Source organism: Staurois parvus, unplaced genomic scaffold (assembly GCF_062004578.1).
Source record: "Staurois parvus isolate SC_StPar_1 unplaced genomic scaffold, SC_StPar_1.0 ptg001489l, whole genome shotgun sequence".
Lineage (NCBI taxonomy): Eukaryota > Metazoa > Chordata > Amphibia > Anura > Ranidae > Staurois > Staurois parvus.
Window position 1 is genome coordinate 725,186 of NW_028319285.1, and position 26,454 is coordinate 751,639.

At 43.6% G+C, this 26,454-nt stretch overlaps 1 protein-coding gene across 1 annotated transcript in view; it reads right to left on the minus strand.

The window, feature by feature from the left end:
• The window catches only part of LOXHD1 (lipoxygenase homology PLAT domains 1), a 296,932-nt gene that overhangs the window by 128,560 nt on the left and 141,918 nt on the right, over positions 1-26,454 (minus strand). Inside the window, exons 23-26 of the mRNA XM_089662524.1 lie at positions 17,001-17,105; positions 11,490-11,618; positions 5,320-5,484; positions 881-1,062 (exon numbers count right to left, since the gene is read on the minus strand). Coding sequence (XP_089518650.1) covers positions 881-1,062; positions 5,320-5,484; positions 11,490-11,618; positions 17,001-17,105 — 581 coding nt within the window. The remainder of the gene's footprint in view (positions 1-880; positions 1,063-5,319; positions 5,485-11,489; positions 11,619-17,000; positions 17,106-26,454) is intronic.

The window sequence follows — 26,454 nt, forward strand, 5'->3', positions numbered from 1 at the left end:
CATCTCTATTACAGATGTATAAATAAAATGTTTCTCTTAAAGAAATAGTTTCCCTTTTGTATTTAAAGGTTGTCTTTAAAATACCATCAAGTGTAAGAAAAAATGTTTGAATATCACAAAACAAATCAAACTTTGTTAAAGTTCATGTATTGTCATGTAATATTCAAAAGTAAATCCACGCTATGGGGTTAGTAAGGCTGCAAGCAAAAATTGCTTGATATACAAATCCCACAAGGTATGGCAAGGGTCAAATATTTGTTGTACCACAAGTGTCAAACATGCAAATTATATACAGGCGTACCTCAGTTTACAAACGCCTCTGTTAACGTAATCTTCGGTTTGCGAATGAAAATCCATTGAAAATAATGGCTCAGTTTACGAATTTTTGCCGCAATACGAACGGATTAATTGGTTTTCAATGCATTTACAAATTATTTTTAATCACGTCCCTGTACAGTATTTATGCCTTTAAAGTGCACTTTAGAAAGAGTTTTGAACAGATAAGACTTTTTTTTTACTTTTTTTCTGACCTCCGGAACAGATTAATTGGTTTTCAATGCATTCCTATGGTAAACCGCATTTCGGTTTTCAAATTTTTCGGAATATGAAAAGTCCCGCAAAACGAATTAAATTCGTAAACCAAGGTGTGCCTGTAAAATGTGCACCATAAATAAACTAAAAGTGAAAAATCTGTTATAAGTCCATATGCTCAAAATAAATCATTCTTCCACTATCCGAATCTGATTGTATATAATTCCACTGGTATGGCGGCATGGATCCATACACTGGTGGAGCGCCTTCTTTGTACAAACAGAACCCGCTGTGCACATGCTTGTATGAAAAATGACTGAACTTGCGCTTCAATGTTTAGAAAGTTTACCTCCACTATGAACTGGTCTACAGAATTCCTCTCAAAGTACATTCTTCGTTCACGCTTGTTCACACAGAGGGACTTCTGCGACGTACAGACTCCGTCCCTGCCGTACAGAACGATGAACACATCGGCATCTGTCCCCGCTCCGAAGATGTCACTGGTGTACACTGTAATCTCATAGGGCACAACTAGGGAGAGACGGGTCATATCACTGAGTAAATATGTGCGCATACAAGATGGAGGATATCATGCTTAATTTAGTGGCATGTTTCATTTTTTTGGCTTTTCTTCTTAACTACTTCTTACTTACTTCTTAACTACTTCACTATTATTATTATACAGGATTTATATAGCGCCAACAGTTTGCTCAGCGCTTTACAATATAACGGGATAGTACAGCAACAATACATTTCAGTACAGAACAGGGGTGGACTGACCATTTGGAAACTCGGGCACTGCCAAGGGCCCGGGGTCAGTAGGGAGCCCCATGAGATGCCCCTGGTACCTTTCATAGGCTTTTTTGGGTGTGGCTTGAGTGTGAGCGAGGGCCCCATGATTTCCTATTGCCCGAGGGCCCCATGAGTCATCAGTCCACCCCTGCTACAGCCAGTGATGTAGGTCAGCACAGGTTTCAGGTCGGCACCGACAAGCCTTGCCCTGCGTGTCACTCATGGGGTCAGTAAGGGGCCCCATGAGATGCCCCGGTACCTTTTTCATAGGCTTTTTTGAGTTTGGGCAAGGTCACAGGGGCCCCATGATCCCCTATTGCCTGGGGGCCCCATGAGTTGTCATTCCGCCCCTGGTACAGAAGGAATATGAGGGCCCGGCTTGTGGAGCTTACAATCTAAAGGAAGGGGGAGGTGGTACAAAAGATGATAGCTGTGGGGGATGATCTGGTGGAGGTGATTCAAGTACAGTTCTTAGGTGGAGGTGGGGTAGGCCTTCCCTGAATAAGTGAGTTTTCAAAGATGGCCTAAAGGCAGACAGGGTGGGGGCTGACCGGACATACTGTGGTAAGGAGTTCAAGAAGATGGGAGAGGCTCTGGAGAAGTCCTGGAGGCGAGTGTGGGAGGAGGTGATGAGGGAGCTAGAGAGGAGGATGTCTTGGGAGGAGCAGAGTGGGCAATTTAGGCGATATCTGTGGATGAGGTCGGTGATGTAGCTAGGGGCAGTGTTGTGGGTGGCTTTGTAAGCTGTGGTTAGTATTTTGAATTTTATATGTTGGGTTGGTGGAAGCCAATGAAGGGATTGGCAGAGAGGGGCAGCAGTCACTGATTGGTTGGTAAGATGTATGAGTCTAGCAGCAGCATTCATAATAGACTGAAGGGGAATAGCCTGTGTAACGGTAGACCAGTGAGGAGGGAGTTGCAGTAATCGAGGCAGGATAAAACCAAGGCGTGGATAAGTTGTTTTGTGGTGTCATTGGCCAGAAAGGGGTGGATTTTGGAAATGTTCCGAAGGTTGAGGCCATTTCTAACTCCTCTCACATACATGTAAAATCTGCCTTTTTTTGCTAGAAAATTACTTAAAATGCCCAAATATTAAATATTTGTTATGCAGAAACCCTAGAGAGTAAAATGGTGGGTGTTGCAATTTTTGAATGTCACATTGTATTTAAGAAAAAAAAAACACTGCACAAATACCCTTTAATGAATTTCAGTGAACACAAACACAGTATAATACTCTATTTTTTTGTAAAATATGAAAAATAATGTCACACAGAGTAAATACCTAACATGTCATTCTTAAAAATTGCGTATGCCTGTGGAACAAGGCTACTACAATGCCTAAAATTCTCCATAAGCAATACTTTAAAAGCCTTTACAGGTCACCAACTTAGAGTTACACAGGAGGTCCAGCGCCAGAATTATTGCTCCTGCTCTGATGTTCACGACAATACCTCACGTGTGTGGTGCATTCACCGTTTGCAAGACTTACGTATGCGCTTGCATTTGTGTGTGAGCATGGGGGAAGGGGACGCTTTACATTTTTTAAATGTTATTATTTATTTAATTAAAAACATTTTTTATACTGTCCTTTTTTTGTGGATTAACTTTATTGTTATCAGAAGGGATGAACAACATCCCTTGTGGTAGCGTGGACCGTGACAGGTCCTCTTTATGGAGAGATCTAGGGTCTAATAGAGCCATAATTCTCCTCTGGCTTCCAAAGCATTTTATAAAACTGAGATCAGATTGAGTAAATGCGTGTACAAGCCGATAACAGTAAGCACAAGACCGGAACTGGAAGTGACGAAGTCCATGTGGCCAGGGCTGCTGATAGAAACTACAAGGTCCCATACAGCCAACCTGCTAGGGCCCCCAACCCAAAAAAAAAACCAAACAGTCTACTATACTTCGGTTATGAACACAGTGAGTGATTGGTACTGATCACTCATTGTGTTCATTCAGGAAAGGAGGAGTTGGTAAATGTGACATATTTACTGGACCCTTTCCCCCCCAAAAAATAGTCTACTATACTTCAGTTATGAACACAGTGAGTGTGAGATCACCTAAGGTGCTGCTGCCCCCGATTGCCAGTCTCAGGAGATTTGGTGATGTCACTACAGTGCTGATCGCTGTTCTCTTTGCTGAAAGCTCTGACATGAGGAAGCAAACCCTGCCTCTACCAAGATGACTGACTCCACACAGAGTCACAGTACAGAACAAGGCATGCTACATCAGTAATGGGGAAAAGATCAGCTGCAGAGAGACCACAAGCAATACTGAGACCATAAGCCATACCGCTGACTAGTCCTTTTCCCTCCCCCCCGCTTGTGTTTTTTGGGTACAGCTTTCAGAGTTCAGTTCACGGGTGTCAAACTGGTGGCCCTCCAGCTGTTGCCAAACTACAAGTCCCATGAGGCATTGCAAGATTGACAGTTACAAGCATGATGCCCAAAGGCAGAGGCATGATGGGACTTGTAGTTTGCTAACAGCTGGAGGGCCGCCAGTTTGACACCCCTGGTTCAGTTGCTCTTTAAAGTGATTGTAAACGGTCGTTTTTTTTTTTGGTTTGTTTTTTTTTAAATGACAAACATGTTATGTTTACCTGCTCTGTGCAATGGTTTTGCACAGAGCAGCCCCAATCCTCCTTTTCTCAGGTCCCCCACCTGCGCTCCAGGATCCTCCCCCTCACCTAGTTGCTTGCTATGGGGGCACTCATACAGGCTCGCTCCTGAGCCTCGCTCTGTGTGTCCATTGACACACACAGCATTGGTTCAGCCCTGCCCCCTCCTCACTGGCTGTGACTGACAGCACAGTGGGAGCCAATGGCTACTGCTGCTGTCTCATTTTTGTTGCAGGGGATGCCTAAAATGTGACTTCTGGGAAAATCAGTGAGCCAATCGCACAAGCAGGAAATGACATGGGGGGGGTTCCATACACCATCTGTGTACAGAGCGCCTCCAGGTTGCCATATTGCATTGCATTCCATTCTACAGAAAATTACAGCATTGCAGACTAAGGGCCGGGCCACACAATAGAAATGCAGTCCAGATGCGTTCCAGTTTTTTTTTACGTGTTCTGTTTTTTTTACGCGTTCCAGCGCTTTTTTATGCATTCCAGTTAATTTTTTCCCTCTTTTTCTTCAATTTAAATAGGGACATGTGCGTTTTTGGTGCATTCTGGTGCATTTAGGTGCTTTTTTTATGCATTTTACCGCGTTCCAGTACAGTTCTGTGCAGGAAAAATGCAGCCTGTTCTACTTTTTCTTTCTGACGCGCTGGATCTGCAAGCACTGATGTGAACTATGACATTGACAACCATATAACCTACTTTCTGTGTGTTTTGGATGCAGAAAAAAAGCAACTGAAACGCATGCAGTGTGAACTGGTCCTTAAAAGGAAAGGTCATTTTTTAAAAACATTCAATTAGGATATGACTTGTGTAGCAATTGTATATGCTTTCATTATTTTTGTAATTGCTATTTTTTCCCACAAAGGTGGAGTTACCCTTTAAGTCCATGTGGAGGTATACAAAAGTATTAGCTTCATCTACATTACTCACTTTCTATCCAGTATTGCCCCTGTAGTAATAGCTATCCACCACTAGATGTCCTCAGGGTTGAAAGACACCCAATCAACCCAAAAGACTGAAGGCATTCTGTGAGTACAGTGCATCACAGACCCACCCCCGAGGGGCTTCACCACAACACCCTTTATTCATACACAGTGATGTATCATCAAGGACCACCCAGGACTGGGAGAAGATGCACAGAAGGGGGGGGGGTCTATTTTTAAAGCAACGTACATGGAAAATACAGGCCACTTTATAAGCAGAAATTATAATTTTTTTTATTTTATACTTTAAATGCCTTCTTTTGCACCAGATTTAATTTTTGGCAATCTCTTGGTCATTTGTTGTGTCATTTTACGACCTCCCTGAACGGAGATCATATTCCAGGCATTGCTTACTATGTGATAGGTGTATGTCCTATATACATACATGGTGTGTACTCTTCGGTCTGCAGCTCGGAAGGGAAGAGATATCTTTCGATGAAGCCATCATCTTCGGTTTTATCCAGCCAGCGTCCACAGGGGAATTTGACCCTGTGTCCAAGAGATGGTGCATCAATTTCCACCCAGTCAAGGAACCACCCAGCGGAGGGCCCTGGGAAATGACACACAAGCACAAATATAAGAACTCCCATTTCTTTTACAATGAATTTTATTGTAGAATAGATGACGTCAGAAAAACAGTCAGAAACAGAAGCACTGACCAACAGAAATAAAACGTACAAGTTTTCTGATGAATAATACAGGGAATGCACTGATGTATAGACAAGGAAACAAATTTAGTACACAAGAGCAATATATGAAAAGGGAAAATAAAACAATAAGTTGCAAAACTGGTAGACAATTAGAGACCAATGAGTTAATAAACTAAGAGCAAAAATGATCACAAAATCCGCATATAGAAGGCAGGAAATATGCAACGCGGAGCCTCGCTGGATGCACATTGGTACTCTATACTCAGGACTCCCGAGGAAGTCCGACAGGTAGATATAGTATTTCTGGTACGGACGTAGCCTCCCTAGTGGTCTGATTATGTCCATATTTCTGTGCTCAAAGCGGTACATTTCTTTGCATGGAAATGTGTTTTTTATATAGTAGGCCTGTAATTTTTAGGAATAACTCACTGAAATCTGTCCGAACAAGAGTCTAGTAAACATCCCGGGTATGATAAAATTTGAAACACGAAATCGTAAATTATAATATAATAAATAATCATAAAAAATAACAATATAATAATAATAAATTTAATTCAATAATATAAACAAACCAAAAACACTGAAATTTGAAATATAGCGCCAAGTTCGCACATCGCTGAGCAAAGTCGCAGAATCGTTTTCGGTGTCTGATGACGAATTTCTCCACGAATCATTATCACTCAATTCTGCAAGTGGTTCTGATTTATTATCGCTGTTAATTATCTAAAACCGCTTTTGACCTAAAGGGACGCTTTTTGGACGCCATGGACGTTTCTCAGTTTCCAGGCAGAAAGAGCAGTAAAAATGCAGGCAGGGCGCCGGACAAAGCACTCGGGACAAAATGTATGTGAAATGGGTTGATACAGGAATATTATACTATGTGATTTTAGTGTATTTAGTGAATGTCACTTTTTCACATTTTTTAATTTCCCGCCAGTTCCGTCCCCCCGTACGTCCCGACGTCGCAGGGAACGGAACCCAGAAGACAGATGCCGGCATCGGCCGGAGGAGATGGTCAGGGACACTGCAGGAGGGACATCGCGGGAGTGCAGGACAAGGTAAGAGAAGAACAGATTGCGGAGCAGCGCCGCATGGTAGGCCCGAGTGTAGCTCAGGGTTACCACTTGTGGTGCTGAAACTTTACCCCGAGCTACACTCGGGAATACCGCCAGGGGGGTTAAAACAAAAATTACAATCAGCACAAATATCATGAAAACAGACTGAGCAGAAAAGAGAAAGGAACGAAGAAAAAAAGAGACAAAAGACAAAGAAAGGGCTCCAGAGGATTGCGATGGAAAAAGAAAAAAAAAAAAAATCTTATATCGACAAAAGGGTCTGGTCAAATTTCGATGGTTGGGCTACATCAAGCCAAGGACGCCAGGTCTGCAGAAACTTAGTGTGGATGTCTAACAGTCTAGCCCTCAGTCTCTCATTAACCATTATAAAATTCATCGATTTTGGACTGCTTCGAAGCTGGGGAGGGGGGTCTTCCAAACCCTCGCGATCATCAGTTTGGTAGCCATGAATAGATGCGATGCCAGCTGCCACTCAGGACGAAGTAGGCCCACTAATGGTTTAAATAATAGCACCTCGTATCTGTTGCGCTTAATGTTTGTGTGAAACATAGTGCGGAGAAGGGCATAAACCCTGATCCACAATCTGCAAACCTTGGGGCAAGTCTGCCAAGAACTCCCATTTCTACATGAAGTCATCCCAGCCAAACAGATAATTCAGACGCTTCCTCGCTTCCCATTCTGCCTTAGACCCATCACATAAGCAGGAAGAGGGCACACAGACAAAGGTCATCAGGACACATAGAGAGGGTGATCTCCCCAGTGGGGAACCTGACCCTTCACTACTCTATCCCTTCAGTCTTGCACAGTTGTGCCAGCTCCTCTCCTGGACTGCAATGGCTTCCTCTGATTTCACCGCACACTGTGAGCGTCATACAGTGTGCATTAGAAGCTGCAGCGAGCCAGAGCCTGACTCATTTTCTAGCTGGACGATGTCCACGAGCCCATTCCCCCCAGCCTGACTTTCCCTGGGCTGCCCCTTTCATTCATTTTTACAGTTATTTCAATCATGGAGGCTCAGTGTCCAATGTGGGCATTATCAAGGGCAGTCTGCATGCAAATACGGCCTGCCTAGGAACACCCACTTCTCCAGACTGATATCCACCCATCCAGGCATCTTGATATTTGCGTAACGCCTCTAAAGAACTATCCCACTGCTTGCTTCAGGGCTGAAGACTCTTGATTGGTCAACTAAGGCAGGGAGCTGTGATGTTTTCAGAAAGCACCCTGGCAGCCCCTCCCATCAGCCATGATGGAGGATGTCACTGGGTCTAAAATAAGGTATGCAATAAAAATGAAAAAGTTTCATTTGAATGTTGGTGAGTTGGGGGGAGGGGTAAGCAGGTGGGTAACCAAATTATAAGCAAATTAACTACTTAACATCCACTCTATAACAGTTTTTCTGCTACAGGGCAGCATTCCTGTGCAAAGTCACATGTACTGTATCTACATAATTTTACACCTCTGCCACACAGGGGTGCGCGCATGCCGCTGGAGGATCCCTTCTGCTGTGAAATATCACAGCACAAACTCATCTACAAACCCCAGCAAGCAGTTGCTTTCTGGCACTTGCAGATCGTCGGTCAAGGAGGGAGAACAGAGCTGTATCTATGCTTATATAGATACAGTTTTGTTGTGACAAGAGGGAGCCATGAATCCTGTATCTCAGAGCTGAGAACACGATCCATCACTTTCCATAGTAAGAGCACCACCTAGTGTACACCAAGCACATATCTAGGCACACATGTAACCCTTTGATCACCCTAGATGTTAACACCTTCTGAACTGGTGTCATTAGTACAGTGATTAGTGTATAATTTTTAGCGCTGATTACTGTATTAGTGTCACTGGTTCCCACAAAGAGTCAGTTAGTGTAAAAATGTCCATTGCCATATCGCAGTCCCACTATAATTCGCTGATCTCCGCCATTACTAGTATAAAATTTTTTTTTTTTTATAAATTCAAGTATATGTACCATAGTTTGTAGATGCTATAAGTTTTGCGCAAACTAATCAATATACAATTATTGGGATTTTTTTTACCAAAAATATGTAGCAGAATACGTTTTGGCCTAAATCTATGAAAAGATTTGACTTTTAAAATTTTTCATTGTATGTTTTATAGCAGAAAATAAAAAAAAATAATCAAAATTGTTGGTCTTTTTTTTGTTTATAGTGCAAAAAGTAAAAACCGCAGAGGTGATCAAATACCACCAAAAGAAAGCTCTAAAATTGCGTGGTCAGGAACAGTGTGTGGGGGGAGGGGGGATAAAACTTGTGGAGGGCAGTGTCTTGTATCTTGCTGTAGTATTCTGAAAATTTCTGTGCCCGGAGTTCAGTTTTACCATAAACTAGGTGCTGAAATGCTCTCCAAATGATTTATCCCCCCCACTGTTCCTGACAACGCAATTTTGTGCAATACGGCGCTGCGTTACATTTACTGACAGTTGCGCGGTCATGCAACACTGTACCCAAATGAAATGTATGTCCTTTTTTTCTCCCACAAGTAGAGTTTTCTTTTGGTGGTATTTGATCACCTCTGCAGTTTTTACTTTTTGAGCTATACATAAAAAAGGACTGAAAATTTTGGGGAAAAAAAACTATTTCCACTTTTACTTATAAAACATATCCAATTAAAAACATTTTTTAAAAATCGAATTGCTTCATAAATTTAGGCCAATCTGTATTCTGCTATATATTGCTGGTAAAAAAAATCCCAATAAGCGTATATTGATTGGTTTGCACAAAAGTTATAGTGTCTACAAACGATGGTGTATATACATACTGTCATTTTTATTTTATTTTTTTTTATATACTAGTAATGGCGACAATCAGCGATAGCGTGACTGCGATATTGCGTCGGACAATCGGACACTAACTGACACTGCTAAAATATGCACTGACACTGGCTCTGAAGGAGTTAAACATCTAGGGTGATCAAGGGGTTAACTGTGTGCCTAGCTATGTGTAATGTGTACTGTGTGTGCTGCTTTCATTAGGTAATGTGCTGGATTCTATTCCCTGCTGTGCAGGGAAAAAAAATATCCAGCATACTGCCGCTGACAGGACACAGCTCTGCTTTGCCTACATAGGCAGAGCTGTGTTCTGTCAGCCTCCTAGACGATCGGCTGGCGGTAATCCATTGACTGGCACTTCTTGATCGGCTTCTGCTGTGACAGCCGAAGCGGCGCGCTAGCAGAGTATACGCGCACTCACAACCAGAAAGTGCAGAATCACATTTATATACAGGCGTTCCTCGGTTTACGAATTTAATTCGTTCTGCGGGGCTTTTCATATTGCAAAACATTCGTAAACCGAAACGCGGTTTCCCATAGGAATGCATTGAAAACAAATTAATCCGTTCCGGAGGGGAGGTCAGAAAAAAGTAAAGAAAAAGCCTTTTATCTGTTCAAAACTCTTTATAAAGTGCACTTTAAAGGTATAAATACTGTACAGGGACGTGATTAAAAATTAATTCGTAAATGCATTGAAAACCAATTAATCCGTCCGCATTGCGAAAAAAATTCGTAAATGCATTGAAAACCAATTAATCCATTCTGGAGGTCAGAAAAAAAGTAAAAAAAAGTCTTATCTTTTCAAATTTCTTTATAAAGGGCACTTTAAAGGCATATTACGGTACAGGGACATGATTAAAAATTAATTTGTAAATGCGCTGAAAACCAATTAATCCGTTCCAGAGGTCATAAAAAAAGTAAAAAAAAAGTCTTATCTGATCAAAACTCTTTCTAAAGTGCACTTTAAAGGCATAAATACCGTACAGGGTCATGATTAAAAATGAATTTGTAAATGCATTGAAAACCAATTAATATGTTTGTATTGCGAAAAAAATTTGTAAATGCATTAAAACCAATTAATCCGTTCCGGAGGTCATAAAAAAAGTAAAAAAAAAAGTCTTATCTGATCAAAACTCTTTCTAAAGTGCACTTTAAAGGCATAAAAACTGTACAGGGACATGATTACAAATTAATTCGTAAATGCATTGAAAAACAATGAATCCATTCGCATTGCAAAAAAAAATTGTAAATGCATTGAAAACCAATTAATCCATTCCGGAGGTCAGAAAAAAAGTAAAAAAACAGTCTTATCTGTTCAAATTTCTTTATAAAGTGCACTTTAAAGGCATAAATACTGTACAGGGACATGATTAAAAATTAATTTGTAAATGCACTGAAAACCAATTAATCCATTCGTATTGCGAAAAACAATTAGTAAACCAAGCCATTATTTTCAATGGATTTTCATTCGTAAACCGAAAATTATGTTAACCGTGATACGCCTGTATATGATTTTGCACAGGGTGCCTGCCCTGTAGCAGTATATCTGCTATGGGGTGGCCAGCAAATGGTTATAGATCAAGGTTTCTTAACCAGGGTTCCATGGACCCCATGATTCCCCCCAGAGGTATCTAGGGGTTTCCTCAGCAATGAGCAAATTCTGCCTCTTGGATAAGTTCCCACAGGCATCATTGATCTTTTTAGCTATCTATAAGGGGGGTAATTCTTCTCAATGACCACATGTGTAAGGAGAATTCTTCCCTCTGACCATCACACTAATGTATCATGAGTTGTAGATATAGTCATTTTTAGCAGGGGGTCCCTGATACCGGAAAGTTATTTAAAGTGCCCTTTATAAAGAGTTTTGATCAGATAAAAGACTTTTTATTTACTTTTTTCTGACCTCCGGAAAGGATTAATTGGTTTACAATGCATTCCTATGGAAAACCACGTTTCGGTTTACAAATTTTTTTTATGTGTTGAAAAGGATGAGAAATGCTGTTTTTCTAGATAGTACAATACAGGTTATGTTCCTCACCTTTATTGTCATGGCCGATTTTGATCTTTTTGAGGGGCCCAATATCCACAGCCTCAACGGTGAACACGTCACTCTGCCCCCTCTCAAATTTGTTCTTGTTGGTCTTGGATGCCTTGAGATTCATAAAACCTGAGGAGAAGGTAAGTGTAGTGTATTGTGAAACAATGTGCTTGGCTAAAGAGGTGAATCAGAGCGACAAATGACAATGAGGTTCAGGTATTCGTTCAAACACAGCACGTTTTATACAACAACATCACCCTTCTTTGTTTTCTTTTAGTGGCAATGCTCTGGATAGCTGCCATCAGGTGGGCGCAGTAGTCAGGATAGGTCGTGTCCATCAGTTAGAGGGATTTTTATTCTTTTGGCGGGTGTTGTTCATCATGATTGATGAGGATCTACATTGCTGGATGATGCGGTTGACAATGAATGTACATCGAAGGACTTTGAATGTACATACACTGTATGTTGAAATGTGTTTTTATTACAATAATATATGAAAAATATTTTTAAAAATTAATTTTAAAATACACTCAATCTCTTTAAAAATAAATTTAATCTACATTTTTGGATTGCATTTACAAATATATGTAAAAATATATGTGTAAATTACTTTTTCATATGTTAAAAAAAATCTGAAGAATATATTTAAAAAATATATATTTGAAAAAATAGTTTTCATATGTTTTGTAATATATGAAAAACACATTTCAACATGCAATATATATATATATATACACACACACACACACACAGGTGAAACTCGAAAAATTAGAATATCGTGCAAAAGTTCATTTATTTCAGTAATGCAACTTAAAAGGTGAACCTAATATATGAGATAGACTCATTACATGCAAAGCAAGATAGTTCAAGCTGTGATTTGTCATCATTGTGATGATTATGGCTTATAGCTCATGAAAACCCCAAATCCACAATCTCAGAAAATGAGAATATTACATGCAATCAATAAAACAAGGATTGTACAATATCGGACCTCTGAAAAGTAGAAGCATGCATATGTACTCAGTACTTGGTTTGGGCCCCTTTTGCAGCAATTACTGCCTCAATGCGGCGTGGCATGGAAGCTATCAACCTGTGGCACTGCTGAGGTGTTATGGAAGACCAGGATGCTTCAATAGCGGCCTTCAGCTCTTCTGCATTGTTCGGTCTCATGTCTCTCATCTTTCTCTTGGCAATGCCCCATAGATTCTCTATGGGGTTCAGGTCAGGCGAGTTTGCTGGCCAATCAAGCACAGTAATCCCACAGTCATTGAATCAGGTTTTGGTGCTTTTGGCAGTGTGGGCAGGTGCCAAGTCCTGCTGGAAAATTAAAGTCAGCATCCCCATAAAGCTCGTCTGCGAAAGGAAACATGAAGTGCTCCAAAATCTCCTGGTAGACGGCTGCGTTGACCCTGGACTTAATGAAGCACAGTGGACCAACACCAGCAGATGACATGGCTCCCCAAATCAACACAGACTGTGGAAACTTCACACTGGACTTCAAGCATCTTGCAGTGTGTGCCTCTCCATTCTTCCTCCATACTCGGGGTCCTTGGGCCTCTCCATTCTTCCTCCATTCTCGGGGTCCTTGGGCCTCTCCATTCTTCCTCCATACTCGGGGTCCTTGGGCCTCTCCATTCTTCCTCCATACTCGGGGTCCTTGGGCCTCTCCATTCTTCCTCCATACTCGGGGTCCTTGGGCCTCTCCATTTTTCCTCCATACTCTGGGTCTTTGGGCCTCTCCATTCTTCCTCCATACTCTGGGTCTTTGGGCCTCTCCATTCTTCCTCCATACTCGGGGTCCTTGGTATTCAAATGAGATGCAAAAGTTGCTCTCATCAGAAAAGAGGACTTTGGACCACTGAGCAACAGACCAGGTCTGTTTTTCTTTAGCCCAGGTAAGACGCTTCTGACGTGGTTTGTTGTTCAGGAGCGACTTGACAAGAGGAATACGACATTTGAAGCCCATGTCCAGGATCCGTCTGTGTGTGGTGGCTCTTGATGCACTGACTCCAGCCTCAGTCCACTCCTTGTGAAAGTCCCCAACACTTTTGAATGGCCTTTTCCTGACAATCCTCTCCAGGCTGCAGTCATCCCTGCTGCTTGTGCACCTTTTTCTTCCACGCTTTTCCCTTCCACATAACTTTCTATTAATGTGCTTTGATACAGCACTTTGGGAACATGCAACTTCTTTTGCAATTACCTTTTGAGGCTTTCCCTCCTTATGGAGGGTGTCAATGATGGTTTTCTGCACAACTGTCAGGTCAGCAGTCTTTCCCATGATTGTGATTCCTACTGAACCAGACTGAGAGACCATTTAAAGACTCAGGAACCCTCTGCAGGTGTTATGGCTTAATTAGCTGATTAGAGTGGGACACTTTGAGCCGAGAATATTCCACCTTTTCACAATATTCTCATTTTCTGAGATTGTGGATTTGGGGTTTTCATGAGCTGTGAGCCATAATCATCACAATTATAACAAATCACAGCTTGAACTATCTTGCTTTGCATGTAATGAGTCTATCTCATATATTAGTTTCACCTTTTAAGTTGCATTACTGAAATAAATGAACTTTCTAATTTTTCAAGTTTCACCTGTATATATATCTCTCAAAATATATATATATATATATATATATATATATATATATATATTCAAATATATTCAAATATATTTTGAAATATATTGAATATGGCCAAAATTGTAGTATTTCAAATATATGTCAATATATTTGGGAAGAATATTTTTAAAATATGTTTAAAATATATTTTTCTTCCATGTGGGTTTAATTAAGCTTTGATAGTAAAACCTGGAGGCTGATTGGTTTCTATGCAGAGTTGCACCAGATTTTGCACTCTCCAGTAGGCGCCATAGACTTTAATTGAGTTGAATTCAGGAGCTTTGGCCAAAAAACGCTAAAAGCTCAGAAAAAGTGAGTTTTGGAGCAGCATTGTACTTGTGGCTTATCCTAGAGCTGCTGGTATCGACCATCATAATGCTCTAGCATCAGCAGGAGATACATCCATCTATGCTGTTAGCAGGCTGAACAAAAAAACAATCTTAGCCTATGGTCAGCTTTAGTTATCGGTAGGGATGCACAGATACCGTTTTTTTTTTATCAGTGAGTACCGATACTTTCGGTCAAGTACTCACCGATACCAAGTACTGATACTTTGCGGTGAGATTTGCATTAATGGACACAAATCGCACCACAAAGATTAGCATGCATTTTGAACAGGAATGCGATTCCTGTCCAAATCACATGCGGTTTCGCCACTGCTCCTGTGTGAACCCAGGATCGTCATAGCCCGAGGTCACAGAGGAACAGTGCAGGAAACCTCCCTGAAGGCGCCCCATGCTAAGCCCTCATGCACACGGGGCGTTTTGATAACACTGGTAACCTTAGCTGTGTAAAGACACTAAAAACATAAATTTTCCAGCTTGCTCACATCTTCTGTGAAAAGCATTTTGTAGATCCACCCTGCCCCCCTGCGGGCTTGTTATTTTTGCATCTTAAAGCCATACCAGTTTGAGAATTCACAGCATGGGCAGCATAGTGGCTAAATGGTTAGCACTTCCTCCTGGCAGTGCTAGGGTCGTTGGTTCAAATCCCAACCACGGCACCACCTGCCTGGAGTTTGCATGTTCTCCCTGTGCCTGAGTGGCTTTCTGCCGGGTACTCCAGTTTCCTCCCACACTCCAAAGACATGCTGGTAGGTGAATTGGTTCCTGTCTAAATTATCCCTTGTATATGAATGTGAGTTAGGGACCTTCGATTGTACGCCCCTTGAGGGTTAGGGACTGATGTGAATGTAATATATATATGTAAAGCGCTGCAAAAATTGATGGTGCTATATAAGTACCTGAAATAAATAAATACATTTGGTGAGTGTGGATCTAAAAAATGCTTTTCACAGAAGATGTGTGCAAGCTGGAAAATTTATGAAATTTGAGTAAATAATAATTTTTTTCTAATTTTTTGGGACATTGGACTTTAATTTGGGTCTTTTTCTTTGGACTTTTACATATCATTTCTCACAGTTTTGATTATTTGTTTTATTTGCGCTGTATTATTTTTTATTATTTTTTGATGTGTAGTCAATCCTTGAACAGCAGCATTTAATTTTTCACATATTTCCTTGGCGCACGTTTGATACATATTTTGTGTACCTACAAAAACTGTAGCTGCTGACTTTTAAAAAACAGCCACTCACCTGTCCCACGATCCCACGGTGCCCCTGCCGCAGCTCGTTTCACCAACCGTCCTGTATTCCAGGCGCCGGCATCTTAAGTGTGGACACCCAGCTGTGACAGCTTTTGGCTTCACAGCCGGGTGCCCATTGCACATGCGCGAGGGGCGCTGCGCCTCCTGAATGGCCCCCGTCGTCTTCTGGGACCGGCCCAGGGGCAGACTGACCATTTAGGAAGTCGGGCACTGCCCGAGGGCCCAAGGTCAGTAGGGGGCCCCATGAGATGCCCCTGGTACCTTTCATTGGCTTTTTTGGGTGTGGTTTGAGTGTGGGCGAGGACACAGGGGCCCCGTGATCCTCTATTGCCCAGGGGCCCCATGAGTTGTTAGTCCGCCCCTGGACCGGTCACGTGTCCCACAAGACTACAGGGAGGGAGGATAGGAGGACAACTTCCGCTTTCGATCGCCTGGGCGATCGCAGCGGAAGTGGGAGCGGGGACCTGTCAATTTTGGATACCTGCTCCCCACAGGTGCCAATCCTTAATGGGGAGCGGGGGACTAATCTTTAAAGCAGAACTTCCCCTTTTGGGTGGAACCAGGGGCGGACTGACCATTTGGAAACTCAGGCACTGCCCGAGGGCCCGGGGTCAGTAGGGGGCCCCATGAGATGCCCCTGGTACCTTTCATAGGCTTTTTTGGGTGTGGTTTGAGTGTGGGCGAGGACACAGGGGCCCCATGATCCCCTATTGCCCAGGGGCCCTATGAGTTGTTAGTCCGCCCCTTGAACGGTCACGTGTCCCACAAGACTACAGGGAGGGAGGGTAGGAGGACAACTTCCGCTTCCGATCACCTGGGCGATCGCAGCGGAAGTGGGAGCGGATACCTGTCAAATTCGGATACCCGCTCCCCAAAGGGACCAATCTTTAAAGCAGAACTTCCCCTTTTAGGTGGACCAGGGGCGGACTGACCATTTGGAAACTCGGGCACTGCCCGAGGGCCCTGGGTCAGTATGGAGCCCCATGAGATGCCCCTGGTACCTTTTTCATAGGCTTTTTTGAGTTTGGGCAAGGACACAGGGGCCCCATGATCCCCTATTGTCTGGGGGCCCCATGAGTTGTCAGTCTGCCCCTAGGTGGAACTCCGCTTTAATTACAAATTGTTTTTATAAATTATTATAAAAATTCAGATTATTACAAATGCCCATTTCTGACGGATTCATTTTTATCTTCTTCTGTCTTCCATAAAAATACATTGTTGGAAACTTGTGTTGTTTCATCCTCCCACGCTCTATACATGTAACAATATTATAATCAGTGACTCTCACCGGTATCATCTTTCTCTCCATACAATATAATGAACACATTGGCGTCGGTCCCAGCGTTCTTCTTGTCCCCCGTCTTCACTCTCACTGTGTATGTTGTAGATTTGGCTGCAAAGTGAAATAAATTAAATCACATCACATCATTTTGCTGCACGCTGCTTCATGTTTTCATGTTCACCGTGAGTCACGGGTTCTAGGAGAACTTTTTTGCAATTGTAAACTCAGCAGGTTGTCCGTTTTAAAGCAAAACTGAATTTCTGATGCCTTATACTTACAAAGTCACAGGTTGTTATTTACAATATCGCATCAAACTGGTGAACACTGTTATTAACCCCTCGCCCTCCAGAGGATTCACCCCCCTTCCTGACCAGGCCATTCTTCCGTGTTACTTTAACTGACAATTGCGCGGTCGTGCAACACTACACCCAGATGAAATTTACATCCTTTTTTTCCCCACAAATAGAGCTTTCTTTCGGTGGTATTTGATTTCCTGTGCGTTTTTGGGTTTTTTTGCGCTATAAAAAAAAAAAAGGCCGACAATTTTGAGAAGAAAAATATATTTTTTTACTTTTATGTCCAGTAAAAGTCCAGTTTTTTGTGATACGGCGCTGCGTTACTTTAACTGACAATTGCACGGTCAAGCAACGCTGCACCCACAATACATTTATGTCCTTTTTTTTACCACAAATAGAGCTTTCTTTTGGTGGTATTTGATCGTCTGTGCGGTTTTTTATTTTTTGCACTATAAACAAAAAAGGGCCGACAATTTTGAAAAAAAAAAACTATATTTGTGACTTTTTGCTATTAAAAATGTCCAGTAAAAAAAATGTAAAAATCTAATTTCGTCATAAATTTAGGCCAAAATGTATTCTGCGACATGTCTTTGCTAAAAAAAAAAAATCCCAATATGTGTAAATTCATTGGTTTACATGAAAGTTATAAGTTACAATTGGTGGTATATATATACTGGATTTTTTTTTTCTTACTAGTAATGGCAGTGATCAGCAACTTATAGCGAGACTGCGGGACTGCGAAGGGCATTCTGACACTGGGGGGGGAACTCACTTGGTGTCGTTGATATCCTCAGTGACACCAATACAGTGATCAGTGCTAATAAAAAGCACTGACACTGTACTAATGGTACTGGGCAGGAAGGGGTTAACATCTGGAGCGATCAAAGGGTTAACTGTGTGCTGGGAGTGTTTCACCGTGTAAGCACACTGCTTTGTATGGCTCTGCTATGCTATGTGTGCAGGAACTGACAGGGGAGAGATCTGTATTTTTTACATACAGACCTCTCCCACGTCAGTGATAGTCGGCGATCGCCTCATGCTGGCGGGGAATCACCGGCCAGGATCCGGTGATCAACAGCTGAGGATGCCAATGGCCCTGTACCTGGAAATGCAAAATCACACACACACACACATATATATGTATATATATATATGTGTGTGTGTGATTTTGCGCAGCCTTGCCACCCTATAGCAGTATTTCTGGGGTGATCAAACGGTTAACTGTGTGCTGTGTGTGTGCTTCATTGTAAGCACACTGCTTTGTATGGCTGTGCTATGCACAGCCATACAAAGCAGTGTGCAGGAGCTGACAGAGGAGAGAGCTGTGTTGTTTATACACAGGTCTCTCCCCCATCGGTAATACTCGGCAATCACCGGGTGCCGGGGAGTAATCATCGTCCGGGACTCAGTGATTGACAGTCGATTACATGATTTTGCTCAGCCGTGCTGCCCTGTAGCAGTATTTCTGCTATAGGGCGGAGGGGAAGCGGTTAATGAATGACTTCATAGGTTGGTATTTCATACTTTATTTACTTTACTTACCCTAACTTGCTTAAAGAGACACTGTCACTTTGCCCAGCTGGCACTAAAATGACTAGAGTTGGCTAGGGTTGGATGCTAAGGGGAATGCAACATCACTCCTTTGATCATGTGACAGTGCATGGGCAAAATTGGCTGAAAGACAGGAATGCTGTCAAAGAGGAGGAGATCTCATGCTCCCCCATACCCAGAAGCACCAGGCATTGGAGTGATGGCAAGGTTAGTATTAGTGGGTCACAGGGGCCCTTTACACCTTTGAATGATACACAGGGATTTAATTACTAAAGCTGGAGAAAAATCAAGTTCACTTCTACCGAGAAACCAATCAGCTTCTAACCTCAGTTTATTAAATAAGGTTTGGCAATAAAACCTGGAAGCTGATTGGTTTCTAGGCAGAAGGGAGCCTGATTTTGCACTCTCCAGCTTTAGTAAATAAACCCCTAAAGGTCTGTTTAAAGTGATCCTTACACTAATATGTAAATTCCACATCAAAAGGTAATAAACTTACATTATACTGGACTTCTGCACTGGTGAGGGTTAAGTCACCATCCTTCCGTGGAGAACCTTGGGAATGAGGAGTATCTCAAATCTTCTTGATTTAGACATAATTTGCTAAGAACAACAATATATATTTTGTCACAGTTGACACTGCCAGTTTCTTCGATGAAAGCCTGGAGGGCCCATCACAATTTTGCTATGGGACCCTAGAGTGGGTGTTAGGTTTTGTAACTTTTTGTCCACAGGTAAAATACGCCTTTTTTAAATAGAGGTGGGGCGGGGCAGCAGCTATGTAAAGTGCACGGACAAATTTAAAACCACCTCCAGGCAACATAGTAATCACATCAGAGTCCACGCATCACAGAGCCCCCCCAATCACACAGTCCCCCCCATCACAGAGTCCCCAGTCACACAGTCTCCAATATCACAGAGACCACCAATCACACAATCCCTTCTCCACATCAGAGTGCCACCTTTTGGCTCCAGCAGCATGGCAGAGGGCAGGAGGTGGAGGAGGTCTCAAGGAGGTGGACTTCCATCTTTTCCTAAATGCTGAAGGTGGCCCTGCATGGCACCTGCCCTGGATCAGACTCATGCTTTGCAAAGGTGGGGATGAGCCAGCTGGCTTCACAATGAATAATGCCGTGCCTGCTGTTCCTAGAATGTCATTCATTGTCATGACACTGGAGGCCGGCCTGCTAACACCATGAGCAAACTGGGTCCAGTGCTCGTGGCACCCCTAGGGAACTCAGATGGCACCTAGTTGAAACATACTGGTGCAAGCTACACAAGTTCGGAGTCGCATGGATAAAGATAAATAACATACATTTGTAACACTGTGCTATAATGTAGCACCCTCCAAAATAGGTGCTAAGATAGGTAGAATATAGTTGGTTCCTCTGCTTAACAAGAGAAAAGCTCTGAAGAAAGAAGTACAGCCCTGAAGGATGCTGGGAGACGGTATTTATTCTTTGGGCATACTGACCCCTGGGTCTTTCCTGAAGAGGATTGTACCAGCCTGGGGGAAGGCTGGCACGAAAGCTGGATGCCGGCATCGGCCGGAGGAGATGGCCGGGGATGCTGCAGGGGACACATCGTGGGAGCGAAGGACAAGGTAAGTGCTGCAGGGACTCCCTGAGCAACGCCGCATGGTAAGCCCGAGTGTAGCTCGGGTTACCGCTCTTGGTACTCAAATTTTACCCCGAGCTACACTCGGGAATACCACCAGGGAGGTTAAGGAAGTGCTGTCCTCAACTGTAATTTGTTCTCTTCCTGGAATAGCCTACTAAAGTCCCCATCCCTATCCAAGTTCTCCAATAATAAAACTACAAAATCAACATTCCCTAGACTAGTTAATGGAGACAACAAGCAAAAGTATGTGTGCACCTGGCTGTGAAACTACCTTGTGCATGGCTGTGTGGCAAAATGAGGGAAGACCTGGACATTACTACAGCAGCTCCTTCGGGGGTAAGCGCTACATGTTGGGACTTGGTCCGGCATATTCCTTAAAAAAATAGGAAAAGTGCACTATTGACTGCCAAGTGTTGCAATATGGATTGCGGGATGGCAGTCGGAGTTGAAAGTGTGTTATGCCATGAGGAATGTCTGCTCTATAGTAATCGGTGCAGAAGTATTTGCAGGAGTTGACATAGAAAGAGTCAATGCACCGCGCGGGAAGCGTCGCCCTGGAAAGGACTGCTTGGGAAGAGATAGGGTTACCGCTGCAGTGTATGCTACTATCTGCGTTACAGCGCGGACTGCTAATGTCAGGAAAAGTATTACAGAACGGCTTGCTAATGCTGAAGTATCTGGTGGCGGGGAGGGAGTTAGTGTGTGTCTGAGAAGAGAGTTATCACCGGTGTAAATGTTGCTATCTGAGTTACAGCATGGACTGATAATACTGAAGCAACAGGTGGTGGTGGAAGAGTTAACTCGGGACGCTGGAGTGTGGGCGCATGTTGGGAGGCCAGGAAGAGAGGCGCTGGTATGTGTGTTGCTATCCGCTTTAAAGCATGGTGTGATAATGGCGGAAATGTGTTACAGCATGGCATGTTAATACCGAAGTCACAAATGGCAGGACAGTTGACTTAGAGAGCAGGAGAGAGCGTGCTTGGAGAGCCTGCCCAACAGAAATTGTGATCGCTCATAAGCCAGCGTATCAGGAAGAGCGGGTGGAGTAGGCACCCGAGGTCAGCCAATCCCAAAGAAGGAATGGAGAGTGGTCACCATTTCTGGGTGCAGTGGAGGAGAAGCTACGTGGAGTGAGCAGTCAGATGGCACATGCAGACATGAGCTTGAGCATCGGAACTGCTATGGAGAGTGGCAGGCGACCAGATAGGAAGCTGCCGAGCAGGTGGTTGATGGACACTGGAGTGTGGTTGCTACCCCAGGGGAGTCTGGCACTGTGCAGCGAAGAAGACACCGAATACCTTGGTCTATTATGTGGCAGATGCCAGCGTGTCACTTTTAAGCTGCATGCCTGGTGTAGGAATGGTCACTGTGAGGAGATGTTGATGAAGCGTGTCCACAATGATAGTCAGCCAGTGGTCCTCCTGGTGAGCTGGGAGACAGGATACTGTGCGGAAGTGCAATATACCACAGTTCGCACAGGAGACAGCAGTGTGATGGGGTCAACGATGGGGCCAGGACCAGTGTTATACACCCAGTCTGTCAAACCAGGGAGACATGCATCTCCACCATTCATGGCATCCAACCAGCCTGGGGTGGGCAACAACCTACAACCATAGAGGCAGCCAAAGCGACAAACCAAATGGCTGTACTGAGCATTTTGGAGACCCAGTAGATCTAGAGGCCTGGTTCTGTAGATTCCTCAAGTGAGGAAGGGTCAGGGGTCATATATGTGGGCTCCCCGAAATTTGAAAATGTCTACGGGTCCAGAGAGGAAGGAGTAGGAGACTGGGAGTCAGTCGCAGAGACTGAGTGGGCCTGTGAAATTGAAGAGAAAGAGGTTTTCCAGTGCTCCGGTTTGGGCAGTGAAGACAGGGAAGAGATTGATCAACTTACTCAGTGTGCCAAAAACCTTGGAGTCTGCCAGGTCTATGCTGAGAGGAGGCCAGAGTTATCACCACCTCGTACCAATGCTCGTGCCCAAGCTGGTAATGAAGGCAGGTCAACAGGATTGACAGTGGTCTGTCACTATTCAGAGTTCTAATAGAATGATCCGGAATCCCCATCCTGACTTCTATTACTAAATAGTCAGGAGGTTTGCTCATCATGTTCTAGCTGTAGAAGAAGAAATGTGAGGAACCCCTAACTTGTTCATTGTGTTGTGGATCTAAAGGGGCAATCCCCCTAATTCCCATTTCCCTTTTCCCACTATCATTGCATATAAAAGAAGAGGAGTGCTCCAGTTCTACATAAAGAATCAGCTGAATTTCAAGTTCACGAAAGTTAATCAAGCTGTTCAGAAGAGGACTCTCAGCCAAGTTCCATGGAAGCTCTTGGTCCCAAGCTCTTCTGTTGCAAGACATAGGGGGGGGTTGTTACTGGACACTTTGCAAAGATTCTTTGTTACAGGCCACTTTGCAAAGATCCTTTGCTGCTGGCCACTTTGCGAAGATCTTTTGTGGATGGACATTTTGCAAAGATCTATGCTCTGCCCAGCAAAGAAGGATACCTTGCTAAGTCTTCATTAACACTTACAGGGCAGATGATCCTAACACTACAGGAAGCGGTGTTGCTGCAGATGTCGGGTGGGCTAAGCTCCCAATCCTCTGAGCTCCTAGACTTTGGTTAGCAGAGCCTGGGCTACAACTTTGCTCTGTAAGTTGTAGCCCAGGCTCTGAAAGACAACGTGTCAAGAGTTTGCCCTTAAGGGGCAGTTCCTGCGGATTTGTCTGCTACACCAATGCTCAGAGCAGATTCTGTATTTGATCATGGTGGGAGGGTTGCCTTCTTAGAGAGGATGCTCCCACACCTAGTTTGTAGATGCTAAAATGTAGCACCCTCCAAAATAGGTGCTAAGATAGGTAGAATATAGTTGGTTCCTCTGCTTAACAGGAGAAAAGCTCTGAAGAAAGAAGGAAGTACAGCCCTGAAGGATGCTGGGAGACGGTATTTATTCTTTGGGCATACTGATCCCTGGGTCTTTCCTGAAGAGGATTGTACCAGCCTGGGGGAAGGCACGCTGCCTCCTCAGGCACCTGCTGCCATGTGGTCTCAAGTGGGCAACCTGAGGGCCTGAAGTAAGAGAACAAGTGACCCTGGATCTTCAGTAAGCTGACTGAGTCTTCCAAAGATCTGTCTGGTATCACTAGGAAGATTGGAAGAATGTTTACCATTCTGTCCTTGGGTCTTATGAGTACAGAAACTTTAGGATCTTGGGGACTCTATGTGCTTTGCTACTCCTGGTGCTGTATAGTCAGTGTGAGTATGAAATAAGGGAATGCCGGCTGGTGTCCTGAAGAGCACTGTCCATTTAACCCCTTCCTAACACTGGAACTTTGCTAACATTTGCTGCTTAAGGAAGTGCTGTTCTCAACTGTAATTTGTTCTCTTCCTGGAGTAGCCTACTAAAGTCCCCATCCCTATCCAAGTTCTCCAATAATAAAACTACAAAATCAACATTCCCTAGACTAATTAATGGAGACAACGAGCAAAAGTATGTGTGCAGCTGGCTGTGAAACTACCTTGTGCATGGCTGCGTGGCAAAATGAGGGAAGACCTGGACATTACTACAGCGGCTCCTTCGGGGGTTAGCGCTACATGTTGGAACTTGGTCCGGCATATTCCTTAAAAAAATAGGAAAAGTGCACTAGAGACTGTTCATTTTCCCACTATCCTTGCATATAAAAGAAGAGGATTGCTCCAGTTCTACATAAAGAAACAACTGAATTTCAAGTTCACCAAAGTTAATCAAGCTGTTCAGAAAAGGACTCTCAGCCAAGTTCCATGGAAGCTCTTGGTCCCAAGATCTTCTGTTGCAAGACATAGGGGGCGGGGGGGTTGTTACTGCACACTTTGCAAAGATTCTTTGTTACAGGCCACTTTGCAAAGATCCTTTGCTGCTGGCCACTTTGCGAAGATCTTTTTTTGATGGACACTTTGCGAAGATCTATGCTCTGCCCAGCAAAGAAGGATACTTTGCTAAGTCTTCATTAACGCTTACAGGGCAGATGATCCTAACACCACAGGAAGCGGTGTTGCTGCAGGTGACGGGTGGGCTAAGCTCCCAATCCTCTGAGCCCCTAGACTTTGGTTAGCAGAGCCTGGGCTACAACTTTGAAAAAGGACTTTAAGTTGTTTTGCGAAGTCTAGCCAGATTAGTCAGGATGGCTGTTTTCTTTCAGGGCTCTGAAAGACAACGTGTCAAGAGTTTGCCCTTAAGAGGCAGTTCCTATAGATTTGTCTGCTACACCAATGTTCAGAGCAGATTCAGTATTTAATCATGGTGGGAGGGTTGCCTTCTTGGAGAGGATGCTCCCACACCTAGTTTGTAGATAGGTTGTCTAACCATTGTGTATATACATACATGTTTGGGTTTTTTTCCTGCAGGACTGCCAGGAATCGCTACACTCCAGATGAGGCACTTCACTGTGCTATACTGTATACTGCTGAATAATGCATTAGGTATTGTTATCTAGTTTAGGATGTAGCTAGGTATGTGGTTGTTCATTTCACCCAACCAAACATTTACATTTTTGGCGGAGGGTGCACAAAAAAGTTGCACTTGGTATGGCTCTACCTAAAATCTGTGTATATACTTGTACAGCAGATACAATATTTTTGGACTGCTAATTTATTTCCATTTACTGGCCACGTTGGCTGTGTACATTCATCATCTCTATTTTTCCCCTCCAAGCTTGTGGTATACTCTGCTTAGGCTTTTAGTAAAACGTTTTTATAGGGGCGGATGCCCAGGCCAATGAGGACATGGCCTATTTTTGACAGCGGGTGAAGGTAGCTCCCTCCTAGGTACGTGCTAGGATAAGTAGATAATAATTGGTTCCTCTGCCTTACAGCAGAACTGTTAGGAAAATCTAATTAGGCTTTCTGCTTAAAAGAGAGCTGTTTGTAGTGCTTGTGCAGTATGTTCAAGTGCTGCTAGGTCTGCCCATGGCTTCCTCTGTATCCAAGTAGCCTAGGAATGTTCTGGATGTATAGGTGAAACCAGGGGCGGACTGACAACTCATGGGGCCCCCGGGCAATAGGGGATCATGGGGCCCCTGTGTCCTTGCCCAAACTCAAAAAAGCCTATGAAAAAGGTACCAGGGGCATCTCATGGGGCCCCCTACTGACCCCGGGCCCTCGGGCAGTACCCGAGTTTCCAAATGGTCAGTCCGCCCCTGGGTGAAACTCATGCAGAACACAGTGTAAATATTAATGCCACTCTAGCTAATCCCAGGGAGTGCAGCCCTGAGGAATGCTGGGAGAGAGTATTTATTGTTTGGGCATACTGAGCCCTGGGCCTTTCCTGGAGAGGATTGCACCAGCTTGGGGAAAGGCACACTGCCTCTCCAGGCACCTGATGCCATGTGGTCTCAGGTGAGGGCCTGAAGACAGAGAGTGACCCTGGTTTTTCAGAAAGCTGGCTGAGGGGAGCTGTCTACCAAAGATCTGTCTGGTGTCACTGGAGGGCATCGCTTGGAAAATTGGAAGAAGGTTTACCATTTTCTTTACCATTTTGGTTTACCATTGAGCCTTGTGAGTACAGACACTATGGGATCTTGGAGATTCTGTGTACTTTGCTACCCCTCTGGTGCTATATAGTCAGTGTGGGTCTGACTCAAGGGGATGCCGGCTGGTGTCCTGAAGAGCACTGTCCGTTTAACCCCTTCCAAACACTGGGACTTTGCTCACGGTTGCTACTTAAGGAAGTTCTGCCTTCAACTGTAATTAGTTCTCTTCCTAGAATACCCCACTAAATTCCCCATCCCTCTCCAAGTTCTCCAATAATAAAACTACAAAAACAACAACCGCTAGACTGATTAACGGAGACGACGAGCGAAAGTGTGTGTGCACCTGGCTGTGAAACTAACTTGTGCCTGGCTGCAGGGCGAAATTAGGGAAATAATTTCATATCTGAACCTTTAGCAGTGGTGTGGCTTTTCAGTTTACATTTTTGTTATAATACACTACAAGCCAAGGACATCATGAAGATTCTCTGG